Below are 18,281 nucleotides of genomic sequence, written 5' to 3'. Positions count from 1 at the left end.
TGACTAAGATTCGTAGTTGCGCCAGGCGCAACTTTGCCGCACTTCGCCGCACTTCGCCGCACTTCGCCACACTTCGCCAGGCTTAGTTTCGCCAGTGCTCCGCAAATTCACTAAAATCCGAAGTTGCGCACAGGGGTAGCATAAGATTGCGAAGTTTCGCTAGCGTTGCTTCGCTAAGCGAAGCGAAGTTACGCTAGCGATGGTTAATTTGCATACGGCGCCAAATTCAAATTTCAATGGAGGAATATGTAGAATCACTACAAATGCCTGGGAAACCTTCAAAACATCAAATAATTTTTTTTTTTTTGCCCTACACATGTGCCCACTGTATAGTTAAGTTGCCATGAGTTAGGAAATGTAGGGGGGAAGGAGGGGAGCCCCAAAAATTTTTTCGATCTTTTTCAGCCTATCACCCATGATATAGAAAAAACGCCAGCGTTTTTTGGGACTTAGAAAAAAATTTGAACTTTTTTTGAAGCAATCCCTATCTACTCTATTGCGCTTCACCTGGTCTGAGGTGGTGAAGGAAGTCTAGCGTAAAAGGTAGCGTTCAGTACACTGCGCGCGTTAGTGAATTTGCGTAGTTACATCCGTAGCGAAACTTCGCCTGGCATAAGGGTGCGAAGTAACACTAGCGAATTTTACGCCAGCGTTCGTTAGTGAATTTGCGAAGTAACGAAAATGCCCAACGCTAGAGAATTGACGCTAGCGTTCGGCGCTTCGGCGCTTAGTGAATTTGCCCCAGTATGTCTGAACACAGTGACATCTACAGGCCATTTGTATAAACACCACAGTAAGTTCATGTTTATGTTTAGTATACAAAATACAGCATTTCTAGCATTATTCCTTTTTAGACTTTACTTCCCCTTTAACACTGACTGAATGGTTCCTGAAAAACGCTTCCGGTAGAATTAACAGCCTCCCCGGATTCTCCTGATTATTCATGGCAATACATGTTGCTTCTTCTGTGTTTTTTCTGACTCCACAAACTCCCAAACTAACTTCTTCTTTGTTTCTCGCTGCTGGGAATAAATGAAAACACAGAAAGAACCCAGAACAGGTAGAAAAGAGTTTATTCTCTGTGCTCCAGAAACAGCAAATAACCAAATGTCTCCACAGACTTCCAAGTCTGCCCATGCCCCATTAAGATACAGATAAGGGGTATCAGTGATGAAATAATGAATTTGGACAGACTGATGAGTGATGTGATTGAGTAGCATTACAGGGCAGTATGTAGAGCCCTTTCAGGTGCCATGCATTACAGATGGTTGGCCAGTATAACAGGCTTATTGGTCTGTGTTTGTGCACTAAATTTAGACAAACCATTATACTGCTAAGAGACAAATACTTCCTTCCTTTACTAAGTATATATGAAGTGTAAAGTATTATATTAGAATTGCTGTTCTCCACCCCCCTGTTCCCAGGATTGGGGACAATGATTTTTTTTTTTTAAATGCTTGGACCAGGGATAAGACTATCATTATACCATATAGAACGTTTATAGGTTGTGCATAGATTTTACTTTAAATTAAGTTCACATCAATTTATGAATTAATTTTTTTTTTAAATTTAGGTCCTAACGAAGTGGAACCAAAAACAGAAGAAGGAAAACTGGTATATTAACATATTATTTTTACATTAAATGAGATTTTATTTATTGAAACGGTATATGGCATCATGCAAAAATAGATCCATGAAACTTTCATAAATGCACTATATGTGATACAGATTTGGTACCTGTGAGTGCCAGGAATAGCCATCCTGAGTGTGTGACTCTCACCTATAAATACATCAGTACAGGTTTAAGACAGGACACGTGTGTTCTGGCATGAACCCAATAAATAGAGCTCTTTTATCAAACACATTCTGTTTTTACTGATTGAAAAAGATAGCTTTTTATTTCTTGCACCAGTGCAGAACTGTGAAAATCAAAGTAATTCCAGTCAAAAATCTAATTATTTTGATTTATATAAAAATCAAATTAGTATAAAATCAGATTATTAAATTATTATTACAAAATGAATCAGTTAATAGTGCTGCTCCAGCAGAATTCTGCACTGAAATCCGTTTTTCAAAAGAGAAAACTGATTTTTTTATATTCAATTTTAAAATCTGACATGGGGCTAGACTCTTTACTGCTGTACTGCAAGTTGGAGTGATATCACTCCTCACCCCCCAGCAGCCCATCAGCAGCACAATAGAAAGGTAACCAGATAACTGTTCCTTGGTAGATATAAGAATAACACTCACTATGACTCCTTCAGAAACAATAGCCTGCCTGAAAGCAGTTCTATCATGAAGTGCTGTTTCTTTCTGAAAGCACATGGAATGTGCCTGAGATGGCGAAATGACCTGAGATGGCGCCTACACTCTAATATTACAACTTAAAAAATACACTTGGGTTAGGAATTTAATCTTACACAGTAGAGTGAATTATTTGCAGTGTAATTTAGAAATAAAAACGACACCATAAAAATCATGACAGAATCCCTTTAAGCATACAGTAGTTTAGCTGGGCATATACGGGATGATATTGCCTTATGATCCAACCACTCTCTTAGCCCACCCATCATGAATACAGCACAGCTGAACACAGAAAGCACTGTATTCATGGGGAAATTCCATAAATCGATTCAGTGTTTTGCATTTCTTTGTTCTACTTTAATGTAGTGCAATACATTGTGTTTGGGTCCCTCACTATGATCCTGCTCATTCTTTCTGTTCTCCATGTTTAGTCCATCAAGAAAAACCATAAAATTGGGATTTTCTCCAGATCAGCAGAAAGTGATTACGATTGGTTACAAACGTCCCTCAGAACAGAGTTGAGGGATTTGGTGGTGGACGTCAGACCCTATTACATCTCTAATAATGGACGGCTGCAGTTCTGGGAAGAGGTGTCTCAGTGCACATTCGGGATCCTGTATCACACTATGAGGAGAGGGAGGCTGAATATCACCAATGTCGCTGACTCTTTGTATGATGACGAGCTGAAATATATGGCTGAACAGCTAGGTATGTGGAGTGCAAAATCAGAACAGAAGGCTGCACTACTTGCCAATGATATATATATATATTTATTTATAGTCAACAGAGTTGGGGTGGGGGGGTCGGAGGGGGGGTGGAGGGTGCAAAGAACACTTTGCACTGTGCCCCATGACAAGCACCTATTTTGTACTACTCTTTGTACTATGCTTTCTGATGAATAAAGTGCATTTTTTCGTGAGGGACAGGCAGTATTTGTGAGGCATGCACCATGGCTATGAATTTGTGTATCATTCGGACACACAATTTAGGGGGCAATGATAAGCTTGTGGTGCAAAGAGACCCTCCCTTTACTGACCACCCTGTTGTAGGCGGTAAGGACAAGGATGCCTTGTGCCCTTCAGCTCTGCTATTTGCACCTTGCACTTGATTTTTAATCTGGCCTGAGTTACAGAGTTCAGCAGTGTTCCCTTCCCCAAGGGATGTGACGTCTTTATTAGTGATGTTGTTGCAAATGCTTGAAGTTGCCACTTTTTATTACAAATGTCTAAGGAAACTTAATGAATACAAAAAAGATCCTCTAATGCCCTAGACTTGATCCCACCCTTATATAAATGTGGCATGTCCTTCAAATGTCTGGGGAAAATATTAACCCCAAAAAGTTTGTTAGGACTTTTGCAGGCAATCCTGCTTAAAAAAGGACAAGTCACCAGCATTTTTACAACTTTAATGCATTTTCGGCAGGCGGGATATGATGGAAGTGACATAAGATTGAGGAAGATCTAGCTTCATTTTGGCAGTTCACCTGGTATGAGGTGGCAAAGTCAACTCTGGTGAAAGAGGTAACGTTCAGTAAAATTCAACACTTTACTGAATTTGTAGAGTAACAAACGTTCAAAAAGTCACCTGGCGGTAGAGTGTGAACGAACGCTAGCGACTGTTCCGTTTGCTAGCGAATTGTTGCCTACACCTGTTAGTAAATTGACAATGACCCAGCGAATGGGATAAATACAGTGGCCCCAGCATATAAAGGTACAGAGGCCCCCAATATTTGATGGCATAGTGAACCCCAGAAATTACTTTTACATTGGAAAAGGGCAAGATTCCTGAGCAGACAGAAGTTAAGTAGGAATCTTTCTCCTCTCTTTCCCATCATAGTGTGGCTGGGCTTTGACTAGGAGTGGGGCACATAAATTATAAATCATCGTTAATACAGTTGGTGGCCATGGCTGAACCCACTAAAGTTCCCAGTGTATCTTCCTTTTTCCGTTAATAGGTTGATTCGATTAGAATTTTTCAGTAGGGAAATAACATCTTTGTGAGGAAACCATGCTCCCAGTAATGTATGACCAAACACAATGTATTAAAGGTCATCTCAAAAGGATTATTAGATTGTCAGAAAGGAGGTGGGAGGTGATAAGGAGGGGTGCAACTGAAACACCTTCATAAACACCAGTGATACATTTATCTGTTAATACTTTTTGAACAATAGGTTACAACATTTGAGTAGAACTCATTTGTTGTTTATAACCATGAAATACACTGGCCATGCCCAAGGCAAAACCTTTGCGTGTCTGTTTATAAATATAAAAAGAAATTGAGATTGGTGACTCTTCAAGTTAGAGTTGTTTGTTGTTAGGTTGTGATTCAAAGTTCAGTTGAAAAGAACCAAAGGTGATATGTTATTCTGTCATGTCATATGATCTGGGCCTGAGGCATGCATCATTTACTAACAGAGCAACCTCTAGGGTTTACTAGCTTTACTCATCTTCTTGAGCCAACCATGCCACTGTGGCAACAACTGAGGCACAAAGCACTATGCCCTGTATTTGGTTCCTTCCTTTGTCTACCAAGGGCAAGTTCACCTTGACATGAAGTTTTGGAGAGAAGTATTCTGAATGACTTTTTTTTTATTGGTCTTCATTTGTATATTGTTTGGTTTCTCACTTGTTGTCTCTTTGCAGCTTCCATCTGTGAATTTTGTCTGGTCCCTGACCCCAGCTACCAAAATAAGTTGACTGCAGGGCTTCAAATCCAATCTAAAGAATTTTGCAATATAAAATGTAGTTTATCAGGCAAATCTCTTGGCTTCCAATGTGAACACATCCCCATCCTGGCCATCTCCTACACAGAGCTTTTGGGTTTAGAGTTGGGTTTGTTCCATGCATATTAGACAGACACCCCTTCACTCTTCTTATTGGTGGATGAGAACAGCAGGAGCCAGAAACCATTGGCAGATGTTTAAGTCTAGCTAGGATGTGTACAGAGTGGCATTTCTTCCCCAACAAATCTGAATTCAAACAATTTCAATTTAGTAGGCAGCTTTAAATCTGAAAGTAAATAAAAAAAAATTAAAACTTGTATGTCATTTTAGAATACTGTCATCTACAGCATCATGCTAAAAGTTTGTTTTGAGTTGATTGTATCCCTTTAAAGAGGAATTCCTCCCAAAATGTTTATTTTTGCAAAGTGAAAGAAAATTTAATTTTAAGCAACCGAGTAGTATACATTCATTTATTATAATGTATTATATATATTATCAGCTGGTTTAATGTTATTTGTAAATGTGATTGTCTGTCTGTTTATATTCCCTGCATCCCTAAAATAGGCAGCTAGTAACATCTGACTTAATGTTACTCCTGTTACCTTGTCCGACCCAGAAAAAAAATGGGGACAAACAAATGCTACTTTCAACCGCAATTATATGTATATGTAATTATATGTATGTAAATGAAAACTAAAGCCTAACTAAAGAAGTAGCTAGAAATGTTGTACATGATGTTTTGTGCTTCTGTACCAGCCCAAGGCAACCACAGCCCTTTAGCAGTAAAGATCTGTGTCTCCAAAGATGCCCCAGTAGCTCCCCATCTTCTTTTCTGCTGATTCACTGCACATGCTCTGTGCTGCTGTCACTTACTGAGCTTAGGGACCCACTCACAATATACAGTACTAGTGATGGGCGAATTTGCGCCGTTTCGCTTTGCCGAAAAATTCGTGAATTTCGGGCGAAATTCGCGAAACGGCGAAAAATTCGTGAAACGGCGCTGGCGTCTCGTTTTTGATGCCGGCGCCCGTTTTTGATGCCGGCGCCCGTTTTTTGGCGCCGGTGTCCGTTTTTTCTAAAAAAAAATTTTGACGCCGCCGAATTTTTTACGCGAATTTTCGCGGGCGTTTTACGAATTTATGCGCTGGCGGCGAATCACGCAAATTCGCAGCGAATTGCACAGAAACCAGTGCAATTAGCATCAGAATTTAATAATCAGCAAACCTGTAGCATCAGCTTATATAACAGCCAGGGAAGCTCATTTTCTGCTGGATAATTAGTGACGAGCCCTAAGCTTAGCTTCTCAACAGCCAATCAGAGCCCACTGAGCATGTGAGTGTCACAGACACTTTCCAAGATGGTGACCCCCTGTGACAAGTCTGAAGTCCTGGATCATTGCTGCTATTGACAAGCTGAAACTTTAGCCTCGTGCAATAAATTCACTATATAAAATATGCCATTTTTAGCCATATTCATTGTTAGGGTTTAGTTCTCCTTTAAAGCCATTGGAAATGTATATTTATTGTATATTGGTTAATAAGATAACCAATAAGTTAGTAAGAATTACACTTTCTTTCAGTATGAAAAAAAAATCAGTTTTTGGTTGGGGGACCCCTTTAAGTCCAAGATTCCTGATCTCTGCTAAATGGAAACAATACCAACATAATGCCACTGTCAATACTTTCCATGAAGTATACACAGGGACACAAATTTGGCACCAGTATTGATGTATTGCTTGCTTGCTAATTGCTATGTCCAGAATTGCCTAAAAAATCTTTGCAGGGTCTTCACGTTAAAAATAAAACATTGAACCATGGGAATAATATGAATATGTCATTGTGTTCCCAGGGAAGGAGAATGTGATTGTGGTGGCTGATGACCTGGAGGACAGTAGTCCTGAGAAGCAGCAGAGAATCCTGGAGCACCAGCCCAATATTGGAGAATATGCCTGTGACCTGGTTCTCCTCACTCCAGCAGATAAGAAAGAGAAAGCCCAACTGATGGAGAAGCTGAAGACCATTAGATCTGCTTTACACGTCACAAGTCTTTATGTGCATCTTACTGAGGAAGAGGGTGATGATGATCAAATCAAAAAAACTACAGAGGAATTTACACGTCTTGTTAACAATCTTCCTAAACCTCTTCGAAAAACAATGAAAGAAATTATGGAGAGACTGGATTGTGCTACATCTGGCCTTCTAAAAGCATGCTTTAACCAGGCCAAAGGCAGAACTGTCAACTTAATTCAATTATTCAAGAATTTCTGTTTACAACAAAATAGTGAGTATCATAAACCAGCCTTGGTATTGAAGGCAATACAAGTATGGGATATATTGTCCATGGAATCTGGGTTTCTGGATATGGAACTTGTGAAGTACCTGTACCTTGCCTTTAGGCAACTAAATACAATTAAAAATAAAAACAAAGCCAGAGAGGATTATTTTGCAACCAATATATGCTGCCTTAGTTGTTACAAATTACTGGGGGGGTCATTAACAGAGACCTCTTGCTGTGCTTGGCATCTAGTATCAGACTGAAAATCCAGCAAGAGAAGTATTGTGTTGTATTGCCATGTGCAAGGCAGCCCTACCATTGAGCGAGCTCAAAGGGAACCCTGTAGTAGCCACCTGCCCTATTGCAGGCAGTAAATACAGGGCTTCTTTGTTGGCACATGCCCACTGACGCTGCTTGAATGATGTGTAAGTTATAACATAGCCATGCCGGCATCTTATGAATACAGTGTTTTGCCGAATATTATTGCCTGTGATCATTTTCTTTGTGATATCTTCATTAAGGGACCTCTACAGGCCACTTAGATTTGTCATCATATCTATATTGGGTACATACTTTTAAAAAGACCCTTAGCTTAAACATTTCTGATTTTTATCTTGGTACTCAACAACATGTAATGCCATAAAGACATTGGTGCAGAAAGACATATTTGCATGGGTACTTTCCAAAATGATATATAGGGTGAATTTATTTTCTGTGGCTTTTACCCCACACAAAAAGGGGAAATGTGTTGATTTTGCAGTGGCCAGGGCGACCTCAATGAAATTTTTTTCCATGTTGGCGGTCTCTATATATCTCTATATCTCTATAGATACTGAAGTTACCCTTTACATATTAAATATCAAGCTGTCCTGAAGACCGTGTTCACTCATATTGACAGTGTTTCATCTTGGCACCTAACTAGGACTTATGGCTTTTCAAATCAGTTGTATTTTTGCACAAACAAATCTGGTAACCGTTAACCAGAAAGCTCCAAATTACAGAAAGGCTATCTCCCATATCCAAATAATCCATTTTTTTTAAAAAATGATTCACTTTTTTCTGTGTAATAATAAAACAGTCGCTTGTACTTGATCCCAATTGGAGGCAAAACCAGCCTATTGGGTTTATTTAATGTTTACATTAAAGCATTCTGGATAACAGGTCCCATTCCTGTATAATGAAATGTGTAATGATATATAGGTTTCCTAGGGAAGCAAAAAGTTCCTCCAGAAAATGCCCCTAAATATAAAGATGAAAAAGTATAAAAAAGCTGACACTGACATTGGTATGGTGCTAATTACAGAAAACAAATTATTTGGGAAACCCTAGGTCTCAAGCATTCCAGATAATAGTTCCCATAGTTGTACTTAATAAAATGCCTTCTCGCCATAGTAATATTGACATCTGATATTATAGATATTGTTGTAATGATCATCACTTTTTATTTATCTGTTACTTTAATGAGTTCCATTCCCTGCAGAAATACATGACAGAGCAGAGGCTCCCTGTACAGGTAACAAAACAACACATCTCCCAACTGTTACAGAAGGGCAACCCAGAGGACATGGAAGTGATGCTGGGACACAGTGTCAGAAACAACCTAGCGGACAGAATTCGCAAAGGGCAGGTACTGTAAAAATATACATCTATTGATGAATAACAGTGAATATTGACAAATCATCTCCCATAATTACACACCATACTGGTTACATCTGTATAGCTAAAGGAGAGATTTATTTGGGGGTTATATATTAAAAGGCACTAAGTTTGCCTGGGGCAATAACCCATAGCAACCAATCATCAGGTACTATAGCATTTACTGGTCACCTGTTTTAAAGCAAACATCTTATTGGTTGCTATAGATTGCTGCTCCTGTGCAAACTTAGTGCCTTTTATTACATACGCAGGCATGTGTCTTTTTTTTTTCATTTTGACAGTGAATAAGCACATATGAGTGAACTTCTTTTTCTACCCCACTTTCATAAACCCCGTGAATTTCTGAGCAGCACAAACTATAAAGCCCAAATAATAAATTCTGCCTTATGGCGGAAGTGCCTCTGGATGTACAGGGTGGAAACAACATACATGTGTTTAACATATGTTCCTCTGATGGCCATGCACACTCTTCCGCTACATTATCTATATTATATTTAAAGTTAAATCAAAAGAGAAACTCTGGTTGTCCAATGAGTTGCTGATCATACTGCTGTTTGCAGGGAAGACCATGATTGTCAACCTATTTTTCTACCAATAAAAAGAATCTAGGATGAACTAGACTAAGACAAAGGCCAAACAGACTGGTGCTGCACCAGTAGAATTCTGCACTGAAATCCATTTTTCAAAAGGGCAAACATATTTTTTTTATATTTAATTTTTAAATCTGACATGGGGCTAGACATATTGTCAGTTTCCCAGCTGCCCCCAGTAAACTTCAGTCACTCTTTACTGCTGTACTGCAAGTTGGAGTGATATCATCCTCTCCCTTTCCCCTTTAGCAGCCTAACAACAGAACAATGGGAAGGTAACCAGATAGCAGCTCCCTAACACAAGATAACAGCTGCCTGGTAGATCTAAGAACAACACTCAATAGTAAAATCCAGGTCCCACTGAGACACATTCAGTTACATTGAGTAGGAGAAACAGTAGCCTGTCAAAAAGCAGTTCCATCATAAAGTGCTGGCTCTTTCTTAATTCACATGACCAGGCAAAATGAACTAACGTCTCTAGGGTCATAAGGCATTGCCATAGGGAATTTAACCAGAGACTTTAATATGAGATACCACATCTAAGGCTTAACTCTTAACTTCTAGGTCAACTCCTCCTCCTATTGTGACCTGTAATGTTATATCCACATTTTATATTCTTTTTTATCCCTTCTGTATCACAAATCAATAAACAGTGGAATTCAAGGCCATTTATCAACATGGTTGACCCATGTCAACCAATCAAATTGCTGCATTCATTATTTATTAATAATAATAAATGCTGAAGATTTTATTGACTTTTGACCAGCTGGGACCCCAGAAAGAGCCTTGTGTAAATACTTATAGGATATATGCTTGGCTGCCCTCTTAATCTCAATACTCCTCTTGACTGCATATGGTGCCTCTTTGTACATTCCAGCAGTCTGTACTATGTTTGGCTTGTTGCTTCTTCCTTGATACTTTTCCTTTCCACACTAAAATGTTAACCAGAAAATAAATGTGTACACATGTGTAAAAATTTATTTTCTCCATTTAATAGGGGTTTTTGATTTAAAACCTTCCTGGCCGTCATCATGGAATTTGGTAAGTGGTGGAGTCAGTCATGTTTGGTTTTACAGCAGCTCGCTGCTTCAGTCCCCATTGGGACCTTTTCACCTTAAGAAAGATCCCAATGAGGACCGAAACGTCACGTCGGTTGTACATGCAATAACAACATTTTTTGATTCACCAAAAATCCTGGTGTTACTGGTCATTTCTATGCATATGTAATTCTTATATATACGTATACAGAAAAGAACCAGCAACCAAAGGGCCAGCAACCACAGGGTATTATTAACAGTCAAAAACGTGTATTGAGTAAAGCATGTATAGCCAACGTGACATTTTGGTCCCAATTGGGACCTTTCTCAAGGCAACTGCTAGGAAAGGAGCCCCCCTATAAGATATATTGGATCTAACTGTCAGTGAATATCTGACACCCAACTGCTGCATGAAGACAGAATGAAGAGAAACAGATGCTGAGAGAGGAATAGTGACGATAAACGTGATTATTTCAGAAAGATGCAGAATATTTAATTGATTGTATTTACAAAGTTTCTTATTTCAGTATGAGGAAGCTTGTATTGAAATTAGATTTTCACGATAAATCCCCTTTAATCCATTATATCCTGGGTTTTCTGTTGATGGTCTGTTGGAAATGTGGGAATTAAACAATTATGGTTTGAAATAATGTTATTTTGTGATAATTTCTATAGCTACACTCAACTTCCTCCAAAAGCCTGTCTTTTAAAATTGCAGCTCCCCATAAATAGTGTATCATACAGGATAATGTAAATAAATTATAAAAAGGGATTAAAGAAATCATTTGAGCCTTTTATTATCATTTTTATAATTTTTGAATATTTACTAACAGTTTGGCTCAGCCAATCAAACAGCATCACGTGCAAAGAAGAAGCACAAGGTTGGGATATTCTCCAGATCAGTAGAAGATGATTATCGGTGGCTACGCAGGTTCATTACATCAGAGTTCAGTGATTATGTTCAGGAGGTGAGACCCTGTTACATCTATAACAATGGACTCATGCAGTTCTGGGAGGATGTCTCTCATTGCTCGGTCGCTATCCTGTATCACACCAAGAACAGAGGGAGGATTAACATCACTGATGTGGAGGACTCTCTGTATGATGAGGAGCTGCAATATTTAGCCAATGAGCTGGGTAAGTGAGTTTTGGTAACCATATACCTTAAAATCCAGATCTGTGTCTGATATGGCCACCTACGGTATGCACTGGGTCACACTGGGCTGATCTGATCATTTGGCCCTTGAGCCAATTATTGTACAATAATGGAGGCCAATGCAAGCCATCAGTAGAGGACCAGATATCTGCTGAGGAGGGCTCACACATGGGCACGTAAGCCACTGACTGAGTGGAGTATGGCCAGCTTTACTTTATTAGCAAAAACAATCATGGATTTTACTTCTTATTGTATAGCATGTCTGCTCACAAAACTTTACTCACTTGTCTATCTAACATGGCTGGTATTAATGAATGAATGAATCTGTTTATCTACTTCATGTGGCTTGATTATTATTATTATTATTCTAGTTAATGACCGATCAACTGTACGGTACCTGGTATTCACTGTTGAAAACCATTTTGTTAGAATTTCCGTGATGAGAAAAAAATACATTGGTTTATTTATATTAGACCAAGGTATACCCAATAAGCAAATAGGCATATAGTGAGCCACCGTTTACGCTCTGGTTGAGTTTTAAAACCACAAAATCCACAATACTTAATAAATAAGAAAATGGATTACCTTTACCGTCTTTGAAGAAGCATTACTTTGCCCATAAGAAAAGGGTTAAGAAATTTTGGAAAGCTTTATTGTCAATTGAAAACCTATTTCACTCCATACTACTTCTCCAGATTGTACATGTGTAAAAAAATTCTACAATATGTGACCTACTTAGATTAGATTTTTTTTTTTGTTTGACTCAAAATAAAATAGTTCATATGATAAAAATCATAAAAAATAAGGCATGAAGCAAGAAAGCTGCACACAGTATACAGAACAGAATGTTTAGTTTAGAAACTACTGTATATAGTATATAGGCTTGGTTCATTCTGTACCATATTTATCTGTATATTTGTTTCATCCATATGAGTTCGAGCTTTTATACAGTTGCACTTTAACCAAGTGCTCCCAATCATAAATGTTTAAAACAAAAATGTTATTGATCTTTTTTCCCACTGAACAACAATTTCTTGGCTGTCAGGGAAACTGCTACCAAATTTAGAGTAAGGTCATTTTGTCAGTGTGTGGTCAACTGCTCCAGTTGTCAGTCTTCATTGCAATAATGATAACATCCATCCACATTGTTAAATGGGTTTTCCATGATGTAGATAGTGATACTCTGAGACAATTTTCAATTGGTTTTCATTTGTTATTATTTGTGTGTCTTTAATTATTTAGCTTTTTATTCAACAGCTGAATATTAGTAATCTGGTTCCTGGTTCCAAATGATGCTAGCAACCATGCATTGCTTTAAAGGATCAGTAACAACAACAAAAAAATAAAGTAAATTGATGTTAAAGGGATCCTGTCACCGGAAAACATGTTTTTTTCAAACATAGCGCTACTCCAGCAGAATTCTGCACTGAAATCCATTTCTCAAAAGAGCAAACAGATTTTTTTATATTCAATTTTGAAATCTGACATGGGGCTAGACATATTGTCAGTTTCCCAGCTGCCCCTGGTCATGTGACTTGTGCCTGCACTTTAGGAGAGAAATGCTTTCTGGCAGGCTGCTGTTTTTCCTTCTCAATGTAACTGAATGTGTCTCAGTGGGACATGGGTTTTTACTATTGAGTGTTGTTCTTAGATCTACCAGGCAGCTGTTATCTTGTGTTGGGGAGCTGCTATCTGGTTACCTTCCCATTGTTCTTTTGTTTGGCTGCTGGGGGGGGGGGAAGGGCTTGCAGTAAAGAGTGATTGAAGTTTATCAGAGCACAAGTCACATGACTTGGAGGCAGCTTGGAAATTGACAATATGTCTAGCCCCATGTCAGATTTCAAAATTGAATATAAAAAAATCTGTTTGCTCTTTTGAGAAATGGATTTCAGTGCAGAATTCTGCTGGAGCAGCACTGATTCATTTTGAAATGTTTTTTTCCTTTGACAGTATCCCTTTAAACTTGTGAGAATGGCAGCAGTTAAAAATGCTCCACTGAAAGAATCTGATTGGTCTTTGTAGTTCCGCCCAATTTTGGGTGTCCAACAAATATTGGCTTTTCGTTTGGGTTGACCCCATGACTATGGGATTCAAGTTTGGTGAGTATAGCTGCCCTAACATTGGCAGCAGTTTAAATTTCATGCAAATACGATACCTATCTTCCCAGCCTCTCCAAGTGTCCTGCCTGGTGTTTGGAAAAGAGGTTGGCCCCACTCTGCTAATACAGTATAAGAAGAATTACCAAACACTTTAAGGCTTGTGAAGGGGGGCAAACCCCTGCGTGTTTATTCACGTCAGTGATGTAACATTTCGGGGGCGGACCCCTCCGTCAGACATACAGATTAGCGTGCTCCCACAAATCCTTATACCCTCCTTAATTAACCAATTAGTGGCAATCAATGTGCAAATTTCAAAACATTACAAACATTTAAATCATATTTTTCAAATTTTTTCTATTATTCTTGTATGAGTCTCTTTCTTTCTATAGTCCATATGAAAAAATCAATTAGAAAAAAGAGTGAAAAGGGCATAAAAAAAATCACGTGAATTCCATACTCGTACATAATATATAATATAAAATATAGCAATGTCCAATCACTTTGTGGAGACCATCCGGATAATGTTCATAGTTTAGTTAGATCCTAAAATCAGTGTATAAATTAATAGATTTATAAATACATGAACAAAACCAAATGGCTTTACCGAACACTTTAAATAGTTAAAATCTACAGCTTATGTGACTATGAAGATTTTCATTCATCCAGGTCATGGTATATCTAGTATAGGTCAATCTAAATCAACTGGACTTGCTGAGTAATCAATGAAGACGTTGATGCAGTTCTCTGCATATAAACTCTTCCACTAATCCAATCACAATGGCACATTGTGAGTGGATTAGTGGAAGAGTTTATATGCCGAGTTACAATGTGCCATTGTGATTGGATTAGTGGAAGAGTTTATAGGCCGAGAACTTCCCACACCAGTCAGTTGAACTGAAGAAGCTGCTCGGATGAGCAGTGAAACGTCCTCAATAATTACTCAACAAGTCCAGTTGTTTTTAGATTTACCTATACTAGATCTACTGTACATCTTATGGTAACTGGGTTAAATATAGGAAATTCTACCTTACCCTGGTTTAAAGGATAAGTAAACCTTTAAAATAAGTGAATGTAAAATTGATGAGGGGTCAATTCTAAGCACTTTTGTCATTTACATTCATTATTTATTTATTTTTTATTCCAAGATAATAAGAGATACATGTACTGTTAATATGAATTAATTTTGTTACAACAGCTCCACCTGCTGGTCAGTTTCCCACCAGTCTGACCAGCAAGTAGTCAAGGGAGTTGTCAGGAGAAAGAAAGAGGCTGCTCTGATGTTCTTCTGCTTAGAAGATTCAAATTCAAAACCTTTCTCACATCTTTCCTAAGCAGAAGAATATCAGAGCAGCCTCTTTCTTTCTCCTGACAAGACTGGTGGGAAACTGACCAGCAGGTGGCACTGTTGGAACAAAATTCATTCATATGAACAGTACATGTATCCCTTAATATCTTGGAATAAAATATAAATAAATAATGAATGTAAATGACAAAAGTGCTTAGAATAGCCCCCTCATCAATTTTACATTCACTTATTTGAAAGGTTTACTTATCCTTTAAAGCTTTCCCTGGGTAGCTGCTCATTCATTGAAAGAATCTATAGGAAAAAAATAAGATACATTTAGATGGCCAAAAGAGAAACAATATTGTTACAATGATCAGTTTATAGATAACAGTTCATATTAAAGTCTTCGTTTAACCCTCTAGACTGTTTTGTTTGTAATTGCCATATCCAGAAACATTCCCTTTGCAACAGTTTCTTTTTTGTTTCCTTTTCGCTACTCCCACGTACTTTCTCTAGTATTTGCCACCTTGGCTAATTCTATGTCCATGTTCATGGAAATACCATGCCAGGGTCGTTTCTTTCTTTCTCCTTTCTGTGCCTAATTTCTCTTCTGAAATTGTGGGTGCATAGTTACGGATTACTGATTTGTGCTCAAGTAGAAGTCTGAAAACAGGATTAAATGAGCACAAATCAGTAATCCGTAACTATGCACCCACAATTTCAGAAGAGAAATTAGGCACAGAAAGGAGAAAGAAAGAAACGATTTGGCTAATTAACGAGGGTATAAGGATTTGTGGGAGCACACTAATCTGTATGTCTGATAAAGGGGTCTGCCCCCGAAACCTTAAATCACTGAAATAAAATTCTTCTTATACAGCAGCTTACATTTCCCCATTAAAGGAGAAGGAAAGGTTAAAACTAACTAAGCCTTATCAGAAAGGTCCACCTAAATATACCAGTAAACACTCAAAGTAATTCTGCTCTGAGTCATCTGTCAAAAGAAACACCACATTTCTTTCCTTCTATTATGTACACATGGGCTTCTGTATCAGACTTCCTGTTTTCATCTTAAACCTCCAGAGCTTGGGCTTGAGCATGCTCAGTTTGCTCCTCTCCCCCACCCCTCCCTTCTCTACTGTAATCTGAGCCCAGAGCAGGGAGAGACTCAGGCAGGAAGTGATGTCACACCACATTAATACTGCAGCTTCTATCCTAAACAAACAGAGACAGTGTCTAGAGCTTTTTACTCAGGTATGGTAAAACATTCTACAGAATAAATATGGCATTCTAGCTTGCACTATTGCAGCTAATCTATTGGCAATAAAATGCCTCCGTAGCTTTCCTTCTCCTTTAAAGTCAAACAGTGAAATTTGATTGGCTCTTCCCACTTTGGATTGTACAACACTGTTGCATTTGGGGTGACCCCATTACTATGTTATTCAAGTTTGGTGAGTGAAGCTTCAAAGCTGTAAGAGAGTCCAACTTTTATAATTCTTCCTTGTCAAGTAAAATGTAAAATACCCCAAATGCTAATATCTTCTACTGCCTTATATACTTCATTGATGTTTTCTGAGACTTGGCATATTTTATCCAAACCTGTTAAAATGCCACAGACAGAAGAGCTAATGCTCTGACAAAGCACTGAAGTCATAACATCCAATATAACATTGAATAAAGTTATGCTCCAGCAGCTACAGTATTTCATGCTAAAAGCACTGCGGAAACATTTAAGGCTAAGTACAATTATCAGTAATGTACCAACAGTAACAGTGGCAAATACATGATGCACGCATTTTAATGAAATTTCAATACTGTATGGATTAGATTAACTGACATGTTCCCCTTTGTGTTGCATTTTCCCATATTCCAGGGAAAGACAAAGTCATGGTGGTGGTGGATGACCTGGATGAGATTGGCCCAAAGGAGAAGGAAAGGATTCTGGAGAGACAAGGAAGTATTGAGAAATGGGCCTGTGACCTCATTCTCGTCAGTTCATCTGAGAAGGACTTCAGTGAATCTAGAAATTCAATGTTTAAACAAGGATTGAAGGATACATTTAGTAGAATAATGCAGATTTAATTTGTTTATCCTTTTACCACCCTACAGAAAGTACCACACACCTAGTGATTCTTAACACATTTCCTGTCTCTCCCAAAACCCCCACAAATGTTTATTTAAAAACCTCAAGCCTATTTAGGCAGGTATATGTCATAGCAAAATGATTTAAATGATATACGTTTTGAATTATGCTGTTTGTAACAGAGTGAGATCAATTCCAATAACACCAAAGCAACGTTGGACTTGATGCTTTCCGAGCTTTGCATCTGCCCCTTACTTCAAGCAAACCAGTTCAGATGGTGGATGTCGAAGAGTAATAAAACTTAGCTTTGAATCATAGTTACAATAAAATGATCTACTCTGAAACAGACTCACTGATTTCACACTTTTCAGGCAGTGCAGGACCATAAATTTACACTAAATAAAAACTGCATATGGAGGATAGATAGGGTTAAAGTGAAGCAACATAGTTACAGCACCAATAGCTCAATGTATAATTATTATAATTACTAGCCACAGGTGGTTAATCAGTAGTCCTTAAAACCCAGGCTGGCCAGTTTCTGAGGAGCTCTGCCTAAGCGAGACACTGAGAGATGTCTGAGAGAGGGCCGGACCAAGCTGACTGGGCCCCCTAGGCAACCTGGTCGGCTAGCCCCCGCGTGCACAAGCTAGAGTGCATGCACCATGATAGAGGAGAGGGGAAAGCAATGAAGGGGAAGGGGAGGGAAGTAAAGAGAGTGACAGAGGGGACAGAGGCGAGAGCAGCAGGGGGAAGGGAACACAAACTAGGGTTAGGTAGAAGATCCTTGAACAGGTACCTTGCCAGCTCCCCCAGATCATTGCTCCCTAGGCAGGTGCCTCTCCTGCCTACCCCTAGTTTCAGCCAGGCCTGGATTTGTGGTGAGGCCACAAAGTCCCTGGCTTAAGGCGGCAAAACTTTAGGGGCGGAATGCCGCCCAGCTGCTTCCCTAAGGTGCACTAGGGACTAAAAGCTCCCCATTGCTCAGATTCTTCAGAGCGTGCTCACTCACACGGGGAGGGTCCGGGCGGTGCCGGCAGTAGAACCATGTGGCCTTGGGGCCTCCCAAAATCCTGCCCTG

The 18,281-nt window shown here is 38.8% G+C and overlaps 1 protein-coding gene across 2 annotated transcripts in view; it reads left to right on the top strand.

The window, feature by feature from the left end:
- Positions 1-17,810, top strand: part of LOC121399012 — a 53,491-nt gene extending 35,681 nt beyond the window's left edge. Inside the window, exons 9-15 of one of the 2 annotated variants that reach the window (XM_041578765.1) lie at positions 1,574-1,614; positions 2,736-3,012; positions 6,875-7,306; positions 8,781-8,927; positions 10,544-10,587; positions 11,417-11,720; positions 16,994-17,810. In XM_041578765.1, the coding sequence (XP_041434699.1) occupies positions 1,574-1,614; positions 2,736-3,012; positions 6,875-7,306; positions 8,781-8,927; positions 10,544-10,587; positions 11,417-11,720; positions 16,994-17,202 (1,454 nt within the window). In that variant the 3' untranslated portion in view covers positions 17,203-17,810. The remainder of the gene's footprint in view (positions 1-1,573; positions 1,615-2,735; positions 3,013-6,874; positions 7,307-8,780; positions 8,928-10,543; positions 10,588-11,416; positions 11,721-16,993) is intronic. The other variant, XM_041578764.1, reaches the window with a different exon arrangement.
- The last annotated feature ends 471 nt before the right edge of the window (positions 17,811-18,281 follow it).

Source organism: Xenopus laevis, chromosome 9_10S (genome assembly GCF_017654675.1).
Source record: "Xenopus laevis strain J_2021 chromosome 9_10S, Xenopus_laevis_v10.1, whole genome shotgun sequence".
Lineage (NCBI taxonomy): Eukaryota > Metazoa > Chordata > Amphibia > Anura > Pipidae > Xenopus > Xenopus laevis.
The sequence above is the reverse complement of the archived record's forward strand: the minus strand, read 5'-3'. Positions and strand labels throughout refer to the sequence as shown.